Raw genomic sequence first — 16,307 nt, forward strand, 5'->3', positions numbered from 1 at the left:
TGACAGTTCTAACGCAGTATGGAGGAGCTCAAGAGGGCCTCCTCCGTTGTGTTGCTTTTGCTTTTAAGGCGTGACGCACAAGCCCAGATCTGCAGGATGGTCAGGATGCTTGTGGCTCCAGGCACCAGGTGACAGAGCCATGAACGGCACGGTAGTAAGATTCTGCCAGGCAAGACTTGTTTCCCTGTCAGGGAGTGTTTGAGTCTTGACCATGCAGAGACTTTAAGCCCAGGCCTTGCTCAGGCAGGAAAGCAGAAGCCCAGGCACCTCCAGATTGTCGACTAAAATGAACCCCCTCTCTGCCATCTTCCCACGTGTCCTTGTCCCAGAACAACGCCACATGACTCTTATCCTTGACAGAGCAGCGAGAGCTGCTGAATAGAGGGTACGGGGAAGAGACCCAAGCCCTTGTCCTTCTGCTCAGCGATGCTCTTGCACCTTCAGACAAGTCTTGCCTTCCTGAGCCCCAGCCTCCCCATCAACAGCAGGGGCTGAAGCAGCAGTAGGTATCGGGGTGGTGCACTAGTAAGAACTTCCTAGACCACGACCCGAGCTCTGCCCTGACTGAAAGACTCAGGGCTAAAGAGATGAAGGAGGAGCCGCTACTCAGAGGGGACACGTGGGGAAGCTTGGGGAACCGATGAACCCCTTCGTCACCCAGGGAAGACCTTGCCAGCCATGGTTCCATTACCTTTCTTCTATCTCTTTACTCTCGGTATGCCATTGCATAGAATTAGATTTGAAACATGACAAATCTTGCTTTAAAAAGTTGCTGAGTAGTATCTCTCAAACAAAATTTATGTGCACGAGCATGTGTGTGTGTGCATGTGCACCCATGCATGCATGCACACACACACACACACACACACACATATGAGTGCGGGTAGGCATGTGTACTCATGCATGTGATACGGAGTCTGGAGGGCTATCAGATGGACCCTCCTTTGTCTTCCCCACCTTATTCCCTTGAGACAGGCATATACAACTTCACTGGCAAGTCAGCTCCTGGGATCCGCCCCTCTCTGTCCTTCAATGCTGAGGTTTTGGGAACGTGCAGCTAGCTATGCCTGGCCTTTTACTAGAGTGTCAGGGATTAGAACTCCAGTCAGTATGCTTATGCTGTAAGCACTCGGGCATAGGGGTCCAGCTCTGGTTCTCTCAATGCAAACTCTTAAAGATGACAGACAGACCTTAGAGTGAATCCTGGTGCTCTCAGACACTCTTACTCTGCACTCAGAGGTTGCAGAACCTGCCTTTCAGAGGCTTCAGCTCAGCCATTAGCACTCACTGGATCACGTGATGCTGCTCCCTGTACCCTGAGGGATCCAAGAGTCTAGAAAGTCTCAAGCAGGAACTGGGAATCGAATGACACAGCAGAAATTGAGAGTGTTTCCCTATTAAACATGTCTTCTCATTGTTATGTTTCACTCTACAAAACTTATTATAGCAAATTAAAAATAAGAGACCAAATAAAAAAGTCAACATTGATGGTCTTAACTGTCCCTCCCCAGCCTCAGAGGTGGCTGCTGCCATGTTCCCAGACGATTTTCTCCTGTACACGTTGCTTGTTTCTTCCAGTGGTAGATCGTAGGGATCACTCCGTGTCGGTACACCTAGTGCACACTCTTTTGAACTACTCCATCTGACTCACAGTTGCTGATTCTTTACTGGTGAGCACTTGGGTAGTTTCCTGTTTGTCTGTTTCTCTATTATGAACATGCAGTGACAGCTAAGCTGGTATCTTGTTGTCACTGCCCTGTGTTTGCTTTGTATGCATTATTGAGCACTCCCCAAACACTGAAGAAATGGGCGATGTTTTAAATTTCCCCTTTACAGGTAAGAAATCTAGGATGCGGTAACAAACCTCCTGGTCTGGAAGGGCTGATACAGGATTCAAATTCTAGGGGCGTACCTTAGTCTCTGTTCTGCTGCAGTCCACATCCCGTGGTTTGGTTCTCTTCAAGCACCTGCCAGAGTCCCGGGAGATGGGATGCTAGCCAATCATGGGTGCATTGTGGGGCCATATTTGCATCGAGAATGTTATAATTGCTACTAAATTACACTCCAAAAGGAGGGTAACAGCTTACAGTGCCAACTCCAGGGAGAATTCCCATCCTTTATCTCTTCACCAAATCCAGATAGCAGTCTCTAATCTCTATCAAGCCGTTAGGAAGAAAATAGTATCTGATTTTGTTTTTGTAAAGAGCCAGATTACGGTGTAATTGGCGTACAACAAAGGTCCCATATTTAGAGAGCGTGGTTTGCTCAGTTTGGACGTATACGTATGTCTATGCCGCTTTATGGATTTAGATATACCACATTCTGTTTGTCTGCCTGGTGATGGACACTGAAGATGTTGCTAGCTTGGACCATTATACATCATCTTCATTTAGTCTAGAAAGCTGATAGCTTATTGTGCTCCAACCTCCTACCCCCACCCCCAGGAACGGATGCTACCGTTTCTGTGCTAGACAGGTGAACAGGCTTTTGAGCCTTTCTCAAGATCGTCCACCAAGTTCTGGAACTTGGGGTGTCTGTTCTCTATCCATGCTGCCATCTGCCCTTGGCTCCGGCACAGTAAAGGCCATTTCGGTGCTGAAGAGCACAGACTGTGTGTTCTTGGGTTCAAATCCCATCTCTGCCACTTGATGGCTGGATGATGGATGAGTAGCAACTTATTTGGCCATTTTGCTTTAAGCTCTTTGACTATAGGAACCCAGTAAAAGAATCCTCTGTGTAGACTAATTTCGAGGAGGAAATGAATTAACGTCTCGAAGCTTTCCAGTAGCAGAAGCTTAGGGATGGCTGACAGGTTGTTGGGAATTACCCTTTTTCAAGGTCCACCATGCTTCTTCTCACTGGGGCTGCAAACCCTTTACACCCCAGAACTGGTCACTACTACAAAGAGACTTCCAGAAACACGAGAGACAACATCCAGGTCCCTGTGGAGAGCACAGAGGTGAAAGACAGGATGCCAAGGACAGGGCATCCCGTGGGAGAATTGAGAGGTCGGTCTTGTCACGGCCTGGGGTGTTCGTGGCTGGAGAAGGGCATTGCCTGTGTGATTCAGGCCAGCGCCAGCCAGCGTGAGCCTGCCAAGGCCTGCTCTTACTATAACCAAATAGCATCGCTGGCAAAAAGTGAGCTTTCCCCCTCTCTCCAACACAGGCTTTACTAGGATGACGGAGTCATAATTACCCATGCCAGGAGCTATTATTAGGAGGCAAATGCAGCTTTAATGACAGTACTTAATAAGACCCGAAGGAACGGAGGACTCGGTGGCTCCTGGTCTCACCACAGCTACAGGAGTGATCCATGGGTGCTGCCACTCTCTGGTCCTCACATTTCAGGCTTGCCGAGAGTGTGGTAGCAGGCCCTGTGGTGCCCTCTCAACCCCTGGGCTGTACCGTGGCCTGAGAATCCTCCTGCCTCCACTCAGCTCTCTCTAATGTTATGCTGTCTTTTGATTACTGATATTGACCTAACCCACTGGGCAGGGCCTGGGAAGAAAGTCACTGCCAAACCATGGAAACGTTTCTCCGAGCAGCCTTGGGAAAGCAAGGCTGGAGGGTGGATGAAGACCAATGTCCGGGTGCTTGGTTCCTGTGTTCCTAAATTCATGCTTTCTGAGCACCAGATGAAGTGACAGGTGCTTCCTCAGAACACCACATGGCAGTGTCCTCCCTAATCTGCAGACGAGAAAACGCATTTCAGAGCAGTTCAACAAACACCTCTGAGGGCACAGCTTAAATAAGGGTGGAAGGCCTGTCTGGCCCCAAGCGCCATTTCACCCCGCTATTACTGCTGCTTCTTGGCTTTACTTTGGTGGTGTGGTGGGAGACTTTACTCAAGTGAGAGCTCATGCCAACCCTATATTTGGTAGCTGTAACTCTCTAGTCGAAAGGAGCCATGGCTGCTCAATTTGGCTCCTGCCTCAGCCTCCATGGACTCCCCTGAGGTGGTTATACTCTTTCTGGGAACCACAGAACAGGGTGAGGAGAACCTGGTTGATACTAGAATCCTCGGCGCTCTGTTCCCGGTACAGCCCAGCTGCACCCCGCCGCCCATAGGGTCTGGGACAGGATGGGAGGCTGGGCTCTGACTGAAGTTCTTTCCCAATACATCTGAGGCTCCTGGGGCGGAACAGTGAGCACACAACTATTTTGCAACAACAACAGAAGAAGGAGATCGTGGGTCTCGCTCGATGCCCATTTCCCAGCAACAGCCTCGAACTTCCTCCCCATCCCATAAGCTCCCCTCCCCCTCAGGCCGGGCCACGTGTCCACCCTCTGCACACAGAGGGTGAAGGAGAAGGACATCCAGCCTCTCGGGGCAGCTGAACCAAGCGACACTTTCTCACTCCTGGGGATTGCTACTGAATGCCAAGGAGTTTGCAGACAGCAGGCTGACAGCTGCATGGCTTAGAGGCAGCCCGGGTCCCAGGCTGCAGTGTGGAGTTCTGCACTAGCAGGCTGCAAGCCGTTCCCTGTCCTCCCTCAGAGCTGCCCATTCACATTTACATTTACCATCATCGTTATCATTGTCATCACCACCACCACCACCACCACCACCACCACCACCACCACCACCACCACCACCACCACTACCACCATCATCAGTTATCACTGAGATGTAAAGGAAAGTTCTGTTTACAAAATTAGGATCTCCCGTGTGGTGAGCACGAGTGGAGAAAGAACTGGGGCTGGGCTGTGGTTAGGAGACTATCTCAGGGCCCTGAGGAATGGGTACCTCATCGCAGTCAATCTGGTTTCCCAGATTGTCCCAGCAGAGGAAATGGGAGCAGCACCCTCTGCCCCCAGCTGCTGCGTTCTTGAAGACTTCCATCAAGGGTGTAGAACCTGAGTGCCCTAGGCTTAGCTCTTCTGGTGACACATGTAGCCCAGTTCCTGGGAGGGAGGCAGAGGCAGGTGCATCTCTGTGAGTTCAAGGCCAGCCTGGTCTACAGAGCAAGTTCAGGACAGATAGATGATAAGGCCACAAAGTAAGACCCAGTCTCAAACACAACAACAAAAGCTGCCCCCCAAAGTCCTGCATATCAACAAATCACGTGGAAAGACGTGTTTACGTTAGAGCGAATGGGTGAACTTTCCTCTTACTCTTATTTTAATAAAAACAATTCTAAAAACCAACGCAAAATATAGAGAATTTTTCTATAACTGACCACAAATGCAGAGAGGGGAATCTGGCAGAAGTGAAATCCTTGGGAAAGAAACCTCCCCTCCGCTGCCTCCTCCCAGGTAGACTGATGGACCCACACGTGAAAGGCAGGGCCTCAGCGCATAATTGCTGAGTACCCTCCCTGCTGCTTGTGGCGCTCCCTGACACTCACAGCCACCTGTGAATGGAGTAGGCGCTGTCTCTCTCCAGCCTTGTTGTAAATGTGGTGAGGATTGGAGGAGTTGCTCACCACCAGAGTCAACAGAGAAAGAGGAGGGCGGGCGGGCGGGCGGGGCAGTGGAAGGGGGCGGGGTCCACGGGGCCTCCTACTACCTTCCTAACGCTGTCCTTCCCTCCACCCTTCCCCAGGAGTGGAGTTCGTGGTTCCCAGGACTGGCTTTTACTGCAAGCTGTGTGGCCTGTTCTACACAAGCGAGGAGGCGGCCAAAGTGAGCCACTGCCGCAGCACTGTACACTACAGGAACTTACAGGTAACCAGCCGCCATGCTCGCTGCGCCCCTGATGAGATCCCCCAGCCGACTTGTCCCCGCTCCCCCACCCCCCTCCCCACCACCCCTCCACCCCCACCTCCGCACTCTTTCCTGAGGTGCTCCTGTAAATACCAACCTGAGTATGCAGACAACACCCGACTGCCAGGCTTCCTCCTAAGGGCACCCAGAGCATCAACCCCACAACAGTACTCAGACCGGCTGGTGGCTTTTGAGACATCTGCCACGCCCAGTGAGGTAGAGCAGAATCAAGTTCCACGATCTGCTGGTACTCTCCTGACACATTGGTATAGCTCTCAGCCAGGCCCCGGGCCTTCAGCTGCAGGTATTCCCCGGTCTCTTCCTCTGCGCAGATAACTATATATTTACACACTGGAATAAAGATCACAGTTTCACTTCCATTGAAATGTCTAGATAGCATAACAAATGGTTGTCTCAGGCAGTGCACACACTCGGAACTGTTCTAGGCTCTGCGGATACAACAGCAACAGACGTAGACAAATCTCTCGTAGGGCTTCCGGTCCAGTGTAGGATACCTGTGCAAAATGAAACAGCCAACTGATAAGATATCACTTACAAATACACTAAGCCACATGTCATCCAAGCTAAGACGCCTTTACTTACAAATACCATTTGTTCTTCATGTTTACTCTTTGTCACACGGGAGGTTGGACCTTTAAATATACCAGTCACACTCTCTGCCTCTGAGCCACACCCCCAGCCTGATACACTGTTTCAACACCAATTAGGAAAAGTGATACGGCGAGTTAGACAGTGAGACGCTGTCAGTCGAAGGAAGCATTTTTAACTCAGAGATGTTGGTGGGTTTTCATAAGTATCTAAAGTCAGTGAGCAGTGCTGATTGATGTCCGCCGTTCTGTCAAGGCCTCTGACAGAAACCCTATCTGAGATGGCAGAGGCTCCTGGCTCCCTCATGGGTACACCAGGGAAACTCGAACAGAGGTGGGGCAGAGCTAAGGCAACGTCTGCGCCTAATGTTTTCAGGATTAAGTTCTGGTACAGGCTGGGCTTTGCATGTATTTCATTTATGGGCTCTCTCTCTCTCTCTCTCTCTCTCTCTCTCTCTCTCTCTCTCTCTCAGTGGGTAGTGGGGAGTGGGTGCTTCAAGGCAACTGCTTTTTTACTGTCAGAACCAGAGTTGAGAGGTGGGGAGCTGGGTCAGGCAGTAAAGTGCTTGCCATGTAAGAATGAGGACCTGCATTTGGATCTTTGACACTCACACAGAAGCTGGCTGTGATGTGGCACGCGCTGATAGTCCCAGCCCTGGGGAGGCTGGGGAGGCAGAGACAGGAGAATCTCTGGAGCTCACTGCAGGCAGTCTTGGTGAGTTCCAGGTTCAGTGAGAGACCCTGTCTTAAAATGTAAGGCAGAGTGAAAGAAGCAGACACCTAATATCAGTCACACACACACACACACACAGAGTCACACACTCACACACTCACTCACATACTCACACTCACTCACACAGACACACACGTTCACACATGGACACACTCTTTCTCACACACATACACACACATACACATACTCTCACAGTTACACACACTTACACACTCAGTCTCACATACATACACACGGACACACACTCTCATACATATTCTCACACTCACACAAACTCTCTCACACACACTGTCACACACACAATCCCACACACACATTCACACATGGACACACTCTTTCTCACACACACACACACATACTCACACATACTCTCACAGTTACACACACTTACACACTCAGTCTCACATACATACACATGGACACACACTCTCATACATATTCTCACACTCACACAAACTCTCTCACACACACTGTCACACACACAATCCCACACACTCACTCACACTCACACACACATACTCAGTCTCACACATACACATACACATACACTCACGGACATACTCACACACACATACTCTCATATACACTCACATACTCAGTTACACACTCATACACTCACACTTATACACACTCACACACACTCACATGGAGACACACACACACGGGGACACACACTAAATAAGTAACCAGTGTTTGCCCCACATGGCTCAATCCAAGAAGTGCATGGAGTGTTGCTGCCACTGTTTCGGGGCAGGCATTCCTCTTATAGTTAGTCTTTTAGAGTGACTGCTCTGATCAGGGTTTCTTTTTAAATCGTGTGTGTGTGTGTATGTGTGTGTGTGTGTGTGTTATTTTGTTTTGTATTCAAAGTAGGAACATACATGTGGAGATCGGAGGACAACTTTAAAGAAATCCATTCTCCCTTCTACCATTTGAATTCCCAGGATCAAACCCAGGTCCTCACCCTTCCCCTCGGAGCTGTTTCACTGGACCCAATCTAGAGGGTTCTTAAGCAGGAGTGTGAATCTTAGCATATGTGTAATCAGTCACGCACTGGGGTGGAGTGGTAACATGTCATTTAGGAACATTATTTAAACGGTTACAATGTGAACATCTACACTCACACTTACACACATTGGGAGGTGGGGAGGCACCCTGTTAAGAATCCTGGGTCTGCTTTGTCCTTGAGGAAGCTGAAGCAAGTTCCTAGGCCTTGGGCAGATGCTTTGATCCCTGATCTCTTCCTGTTACTCCAATAGTTAATATTCAGAACCAAGGCCTATGGCCTCTCGGCCTGGCTTTCTCACCGGTAGAGTCTGTCTCTGACTGAACCTGGACAGGATCTCCCTGTAGGGAGCAGCTGTTCTGTGACCACACCGGTCACATGTTCTGGCTCCTTTCAGGGAGGAAAGGGAGTGGAGGCCTGGTTTGTCCAGGGCAGGGACCTCGGGCTGGGCTCTGCAGGGCTGCTTGTGCAGTCAGCCACCCAACCCAAAGAAATCATCCTTTTTAGACCTTTTGCTCACTGGAAGGGTCATGGGGTTCTCTGGTCCTCATTTCCCATCGACTTTGCTGGCATCTTCTAGAAATGCATCTTCTTTGAGCCTCCCCTCCCCTGCTTGCACACTCCTTTTAGTGTAGACCCAGGAATCTTCATTCTTAAAGGTGTATGGCGCTAAAGGCCCAGCCCAGGGCTTTGAACCCAGAGCACATGTTATTCTGTACACCTGAGCCACACACCAAGGCCAAGAATCTTCATGTCTCACAGACTTCCTGGGAATGCCTTAATTCCTCACTCTTTGGTTTCAGAGGAATTGTATAGCCCCCAGGGAGAACCCAGAGTTCAAGTTCACTCCCACTAAGAGCTGTAGGAAGAATTCAGAGACTTCCAGGGCAGTGGCCTGCACTGAGTTCAGGGCCTCTAGGGTCAAACTCCAGGCAGCTTCCCAATCCCACAGCAGACCAGACCGCCATGAGCTCCCTAGATACATTGGGTGTAGACATTGCCTCAGCTCCGGACTCTGTCTGACCTCAGCTCGAGTTTCACTGGTATACCTCATGTCAGGGAGCCAGGAGCCTCGGCCCCAGCGATCTCAGGTAGCGTTTCTCTCAGGGGCCTTGGCTGAATGAACGCTTCTGTCTCTACAGCCTCTCCCACTTCACTCCAAACCACAAGTGTGGAAAGTGATGAAGTCTGGCCCACGGGGCATGTGCTGTCTGACTCAAGACAGGCAACTTCGAAAGTTACCATTCATCAGGAGACCTGACGTGGGGTCTCCCTGGGATGCCTCAGGAGGCAAGAGCCGGTCAAAGCTGTTTCAGTGCAGCTTCTAGAAATCTCACTATGCCGTCGCTGGTCATGGCTCTGTGAGCCCATGGGGAGTGGCACAACAAGTGTAGCTGGGACAAATATGGCTGCAGACCCCAGAGAAGAATGCACACAGACAGGGTGCTCACCCCCTCAGAATTCTCCAGTCAGACACAGGAGAAACTGGGGCTCCCCAGCTGCAGCCTTGCCCACAGGCGTCTGCTAGGGGCCCTTCTCCAAGTCAAACTGCTCCCACTTCCAATGGTGAGGATGACGTTGCTCTCACTCCACAGATCCGTTGTCTGTGGGGGTGGGGAGAGGTGAGGGGCTCCCCAAGTCCTACATCTACTTTAGCCCAGCCTGACATTCCTGAGTATTTACAGTGTGCCAGGCATCATGCCGAATGTTCTGTGAGGCATCCTGTCAGTTCCCCACTCTTAGGAAACACTGCGCCCCCACTCCCTGACTCCTTGCAAGGTTGCCACGGTTACCCTCACTTTACAGACATTAGGGAGATTCAGTCACTTGTCTGCAGAGACAGAAGATTTGAACCCAGGACATCTGTTAGCTGAGACGGCACACTTGACCACCGAACTGGACCTGACCCTTTCTAATTACCAAACGAAGTGCTGGTCGCCTTGTTCTTACCTCTCCAACATGGTCAGGCCTTTCCTCATCTCATTGTCCCATGCATTACAAGCACAGACCAGCCCCAGCTGACTTGTTAGCCAGGGCTGTTCACAGCCCTGAGTGCTCCCAGCACTGTGGAGGTGGTCCTCCATTGGAGAGAGGCCATGCTGTTCTTAGTCTCTAGCTGCCCACCCCCACTCTCCATAGCTTGTCCTACAGGATTGCTGGGCATCTCCGATGTCAACATTTCACAGAGGACCAGTCCTGGGTTTCTGCCGCCCTCCACCTTCCCTCCTTCTGCCGTGACAAACAGGAAGCATTGTCATGAAGAATGCGTTCATGTAGTCAGGCAGCCACTAAGCGCTTGGCAATGAGGAGGGGCCAGAGGGTCGTTTGCTGTGGTTAGTATCTACACTTTCCACTTTCCTCACAGGAGACTCACGTTGTCTGTGAACTAATATAATGTGGTCCCATTGCCCTAAGATAGCTGGAGAGGAGTGACATGGCCCCATTGGCCAAAAGTGACATCAAAGCAGTCCTACACACACACATACACACTCTCACACAGAGGGAGGGGGGAGAGGGAAGGAGGGAGAGGGAGAGACAGACAGATGCATATACACACACACACATACACACACACAGAGGGGGAGGAGGAGAGGGAGAGAGAGAGGGGGAGAGACAGACGAACATGCACACACACATATGCACACCCGCACATACACACATACACACACATACACACACATATGTATACCCACTCATACACACATATACACACAGAGAGAGAGAGAGAGAGAGAGAGACAGAGAGAGAGAGAGACAGAGACAGAGAGGGAGAGGGAGGGAGAGGGAGAGACAGAGGGGGAGGGAGAGAGGGAAGGAGGGAGAGGGAGAGACAGACAGACGCACATGCACACACAATATGCACACCCGCACATACACACATACACACACATACACATATGTATACCCACACATACACAGAGAGAGAGAGAGAGAGAGAGAGAGAGAGAGAGAGACAGAGACAGAGAGAGAGGGAGAGGGAGAGGGAGAAGGGAGGGAGAGGGAGAGACAGAGGGAGAGGGAAAGAGGGAAGGAGGGAGAGGGAGAGACAGACAGACGCACATGCACACACACATATGCACACCCGCACATACACACATACACACACATACACATATGTATACCCACACATACACACACACATACATACAAACACATATACACACACACATACCCACAGAGAAATAAAGAGAGAGAGACAGAGGGGGGGGGAGGGAGAGGGAGAGACAGACAGACACACAGAGTGAGAAAGACACACACATACACACAGAGATAGAGTCAAACAGACACAGAGAGTCAGACAGTCAGACTCACGCACATGTGCACCCATGCACACACAAACACACATACACATCACATCCATTAACATCTCTCTCTCTCTCTCTCTCTCTCTCTCTCTCTCTCTCTCTCTCTCTGTAATGTCCCTCTCCGTGCAGAAGTACCTGTCCCAGCTGGCAGAGGAGGGACTGAAGGAGACAGAGGGGGTAGACAGCCCAAGCCCCGAGCGCAGCGGGATTGGTCCACACTTGGAAAGGAAGAAGCTATGATACCGAGGCTGCCACCGTCTCTGGAAGGTGGATGGGAAGCCTGCTGAGCTAAGGCCAGCCTGGTCTCAGGGACAGAACTGAGACCAGAGAAGAAGGAGAGCCAGGCAGGACATGCTGCCGAGATGAGAAAAACACCTTGAAGCCTCTCCAGGAGCTGGCTCACCCTTCCGGGCCCAGCCACCAAGGGTGACCAGCTTCCCATGGCCTCCTGATTCCTTTAGTCTGTTTTCCCTCTCTCCCTCTCACTATCCCTTCTGTGCCAAAGTTTATTTCCTTTTCATAAAACCCAACTTCTCAGGGATTGTCGCTGTGTTTCAAGTTTTGATTGGATGTGGTAGGTCCGTCAAGTGAGGCTGGGTCACACAAGAAAAAAGTTTAATGGAAGGTCTGGGCTTAGAGTTATTTCAGTGAACCTGAGGTGGCCTTGGAACCTGGCTTCTGTGCGTCCCAAGGGTAGGTAAGCTGTCAGGTTCTGCAACCAAGGAATCAGTTGGCAGAGGTGGAAGTGGTTTCACTAAGGTTTCCTCTAGTCGGATCCTCGAAAAGGCTTCTTTTTTCTTTTCAGTTTCTGGCTAGTGCTGGAAATGGAACCCAGAAGGTCGTACATTCTAAACAGGTGCTGTCCCGATGAGCTGTCTGCCTAGCCAACATGTCCCAGGGACAGGGCTCACATAGTCCAGGGATTGCCTTTAATTTCTTCTGAAGCCAAGGTTATCTTGAACTCCTCATCCTCCTGCTTCTACCAACTGAGTGCTGTGATCCCAGGTATTGTGCCGGGAGGGGGGGGAACCCAGGGCTTCCAGCACAAGTGGCAAGCCATAGCCCTATTTGAGGAAGTCATTCATCCTCAGCTACTCTAGAAAACCACTGGGCTATGCCTTAATGTGCAATTGCACCGTATTATAGCAACAATGCATTATTGTACATCATTAGTATTTAAATTCACATTCATTTTATGGAGTGAAGAAGAACCCTGTATTGAAGAAGCTCCAACAGATTCAATCCAAGCTTCTTGGTTTAAGGATTATTCAGGATCTGTTCTATTCAGGACAGTGAATATGGTACATTGACTAAGCTCGAGGTCAGCCATGTCTTCTCTCTAGAGGATTTACTCCCTCAAGGAGGCAATCAATGTAGGCCTAACGAACATCACATGCTGACCACTGCCCTCTGCCCTCTGGCCTTCATTCATCCTTGGTGCCTCTGCTTTGGGTTACTCGGTATTAGAACGATTTGAAAATGCTCTCCCGTCAGAGGAGAAACCAAGAGACGGAGGGGTTGCTTATGCCGACTTGGAGGTTAAAACGTTAGAAAGAGCAGGTCCCTGATTCCCAGCAGGGTCAGCGCCCCCTCCCATACGGGCTGAAGGATTGTAGGGGAAGGTCTTGGGACAAAGGTACCGGAAGGCATGAGTACCACTAGAGCCATAGAGCGGATCCCCGAATCAGAAAGCCTGGCGCTGTCTTCACGGGTAGGCATGCCTCCTTGAAGGCTCCCCCAAACCCCCCGTCCATGTGGATGGTTTGCTTGTGTGAGTTTCCTGTTTATGTTCCCAAGCAAAGGAAGGCAGAGCAGACAGGGAGCACGTCTATTTGCTCCCCCCCCCCTTATACTGACATTCTACATTCTCCACCAACAGAAGGGCTGTGGAGAAATGATTTAGTTCAGTGCTAACATTTTATCATCGGGGAAACTGAGGCACAGAAAGGAGACAGGCGTAGAACCTAAAATAACCATGTGTCCACTTGGAGGCCTGTGGCTCCTGGGCAGGAGTGAAAGAACTTCTGGGATCTGTGAAAGAGGAGTTAGACAGAGAGAGGCCAGTCTGGAAAGGAGTGATAGGAAGTTGGGGCTTCGGGAAGGTGATATCCATCCCCTGGTGGATCCCAGAGGAGGTAACCTAGCGTCATGGTCATGAGCAAAGTCTCTGCTATTTCTCAGAAAACCTTTGACCTCTGGGAACAGCTGCTGCCCACATCCCTACACCCATCAGCACCCCCATCAGAGGCTGGACATGATTTCTCTTCCAGCAGAGTGAGGCAGACCTCCCAACAGCACTGGCTCCCCTGCTAGTGGCCTTTCTAAGGGAAGCCACATGGCCCAGCTCTCAGCAGCGGGATGGCTCCCTTGGCTATACATTGACCATCATATAAATATCAGCAAAACTGAAGGGTTAAAGAAACAGCAGTCTCTATGTTTAAAGTCATGGATGGTCCTATACATGTGTGTGTATATATACGTATATATTTTTATATAATTCCATTGGCATGGTTCTTGCATTTTTTAAAAATTCCTGTGTGTGTTCCATGCATCACAGTATTAAAGACAACCAGGAAGATATTTATTTCTTTTTTTATTTTATTTTATTTTATTTTATTTTATTTTTTTTTTTTTTTGGAGCTGGGGACCGAACCCAGGGCCTTGCGCTTCCTAGGTAAGCGCTCTACCACTGAGCTAAATCCCCAGCCCCTCTTTTTTTAAAACATTAATTCAGTGTCTCGTCAATCATTACAAAACGTCTCTCCCCAAGGTTGCTCATAAACAGTTGCTACCTTGTATAAAAAATTCATTTGTGCCCTGGGTTAATGTGTCAGCAAGCCAGTGTCCTTGAGTACTCACTGTTGGTACCTGATGGTCCTCCAGGTGGCACACCCAGAGGCTGTAGTGAACCTGTTGGGTGAGCAGCAGCCATTAGCGTTCAGGTTTCCCATTCTTGGACAGTCCGAGGCGGTGATCTGTAAGGTTATGCTTGAACTGGACCAGAGTTCCTTTGTTTCTGTGAGATTTTGAAAAACAGAACTATCAGTTAAGTTTGAACTTGTAAAGTATTAGAGTATTTTGAGTGTCTTATATAAATTGTCACCACTTTTTCTGATCTATATAATTGACCTAAAGTGTTTGTTTTTACAAAAGGAAAAAAATGGTTTTTAATAAAGAGAATTTGAAAGCTTGTGAGTGGCTGTGTCATGCCCGGATCATTCAATATCTGGTCAGGGCTCACAGCATCTCTATGCCAGCATTTGGTCTTCTGACTTTCTAGTTTACATGCGTGTGTGCAGTGTGTGTGTGCAGTGTGTGTGTGTGCATGCAGTGTGTGTGTATGTGTGTGCACTGTGTATATGTGTGCAGCATGTGTGTGTGTGCAGTGTGTATGTTTGTGTATGTGCAGTGTGTGTGCATGTGTGTGCAGTGGTTGTGTGAGTATGTGCAGCATGTGTGTATGTGTGTGCAGTGTGTGTGTATGTGTGTGCAGTGTGTGTGTATGTGTGTACAGTGGGTATGTATGTGTATGTGCATTGTGTGTGTGCAGTGTATGTATGTGCAGTGTATGTGTGTGCAGTGTGTGTGCAATGTGTATATGTGCAGTGTGTATGTGTGTGCAGCATGTATATGTGTGTGCAGTATGTATGTATGTGTATGTGCAGTGTATGTGTGTGCAGTGTGTATGTATGTGTATGTGCAGTGTGTGTGTGCAGTGTATGTATTGCAGTGTGTGCATGAACAGTGTATGTATGTGCAGTGTATATGCAGTGTATTTGCAGTGTGTGTGCACTGTGTGTATGTGTGTGTAGTTTGTGCATGTGCAATGTGTGTGCTGTATGTGTATGTGCAGTGTGTGTTTGTGTATGTGCAGTGTGTGTTTGTGTATGTGCAGTGTGTATGTGTGTGCAGTGTGTATGTGTGTGCAGTGTGTGTATGTGTATGTGCAGTGTGTGTATGTTATGTGCAGTGTGTGTATGTGTATGTGCAGTGTGTGTATGTGTATGTGCAGTGTGTATGTGTGTGCAGTGTGTGTATGTATGCCCAGGTTGGCAGGGCAACACTTCACTGCCAATGTCACCATCTCCAAAGCCTTCGAATCTTCTAAGGGTTTGAGTTGAGACTACAAACCAGCCCCCACTTAGGGCTCTGGCTAGGTAACCAGAGAGAATGGGGCTCTCAGTGGCCTAGTGGGTCTAGGGTACCCTTCTGGAACTCCTCACAAACCTGTAGTGCTGTCACCCAGTGTTCCCCAATCTTCTGGTGTCTGAACCATTTGTCTTGAGGTAGGGTCAGACTGTCTTTGATGGTGGACAAGAAAGATCTGGTGATCAGTGCTGCTGTGGACACTGTCCCTAGCAGAGGCCTATCTTTGCTGTAGTCACCTCTGTCAGCTCCTTGCTTGGGTCCATTTTCTTGAGCCCAGAAGGAAGTGATGCTATTAATCACCTCCAGGGTTGAGGTAGTTTGCTGGGAAGAGCTCTGGTATCCTGCAGGCAACACAACTTTGCTTTATGCCTCAACCTTCCCCTGTTCACGAGCTTGTTCATGTGAAGCTATGTGCCTCTCCTGGGCCTCTTGGCTAGGGTTTCCAATGGCCTAGAACCTTCTCTATGCCCTTCTTTCTTGTTAGCAGTACCCATGAGTCAATGAGGTTGGGATAGGCAGCCTGGATCCAGAGGTCAGAGTGGGGCCACCCGTCATTACTGTAGCAGATTACAGATCTAACAAATGCTTCTGTTGGGGCTGTTATGGCCCCACCCACACCCCAGTCTCAGTATGGCCAGCCAGGGGCTGACCCCAGGCCTCTAGTCCCCAACAGGGCTGGAAAACATCCTCGTAGCTACTGTCTGTATCCTAACTAACCAAAGACAAGAATGGGCCAGAACTTGTTCTTATGCATTTCTGCCTTTGGTCAGGGCCTGGGAGGCCTGAGGTGCTCCAGTGT

At 49.7% G+C, this 16,307-nt stretch overlaps 1 protein-coding gene and 1 long non-coding RNA gene across 12 annotated transcripts in view; one reads left to right on the forward strand and one right to left on the reverse strand.

The window, feature by feature from the left end:
- Rbm20 (RNA binding motif protein 20) overlaps positions 1–16,307 on the forward strand; it is a 241,241-nt gene that overhangs the window by 205,499 nt on the left and 19,435 nt on the right. For 7 of the 9 annotated variants that reach the window (XM_063265327.1, XM_063265322.1, XM_063265325.1 and 4 more), the window contains one exon: positions 5,548–6,085. In XM_063265327.1, the coding sequence (XP_063121397.1) occupies positions 5,548–6,044 (497 nt within the window). In that variant the 3' untranslated portion in view covers positions 6,045–6,085. 9 annotated transcript variants of the gene reach the window in all.
- On the reverse strand, positions 3,217–6,644 carry LOC120100058 (uncharacterized). Of its 3 annotated transcripts, XR_005499744.2 has the most exons (4): positions 6,312–6,644; positions 5,806–6,223; positions 4,750–4,907; positions 3,217–3,689 (listed from the first exon to the last, which is right to left on the reverse strand). It is a non-coding gene; the product is annotated as an uncharacterized LOC120100058 (long non-coding RNA). The 3 variants fall into 3 exon arrangements; XR_005499745.2 differs by lacking the exons at positions 5,806–6,223; positions 6,312–6,644 and adding an exon at positions 5,183–5,549; XR_010061490.1 differs by lacking the exons at positions 5,806–6,223; positions 6,312–6,644 and having other exon boundaries at positions 4,750–5,645.

This window comes from Rattus norvegicus, chromosome 1, assembly GCF_036323735.1.
Source record: "Rattus norvegicus strain BN/NHsdMcwi chromosome 1, GRCr8, whole genome shotgun sequence".
NCBI lineage: Eukaryota > Metazoa > Chordata > Mammalia > Rodentia > Muridae > Rattus > Rattus norvegicus.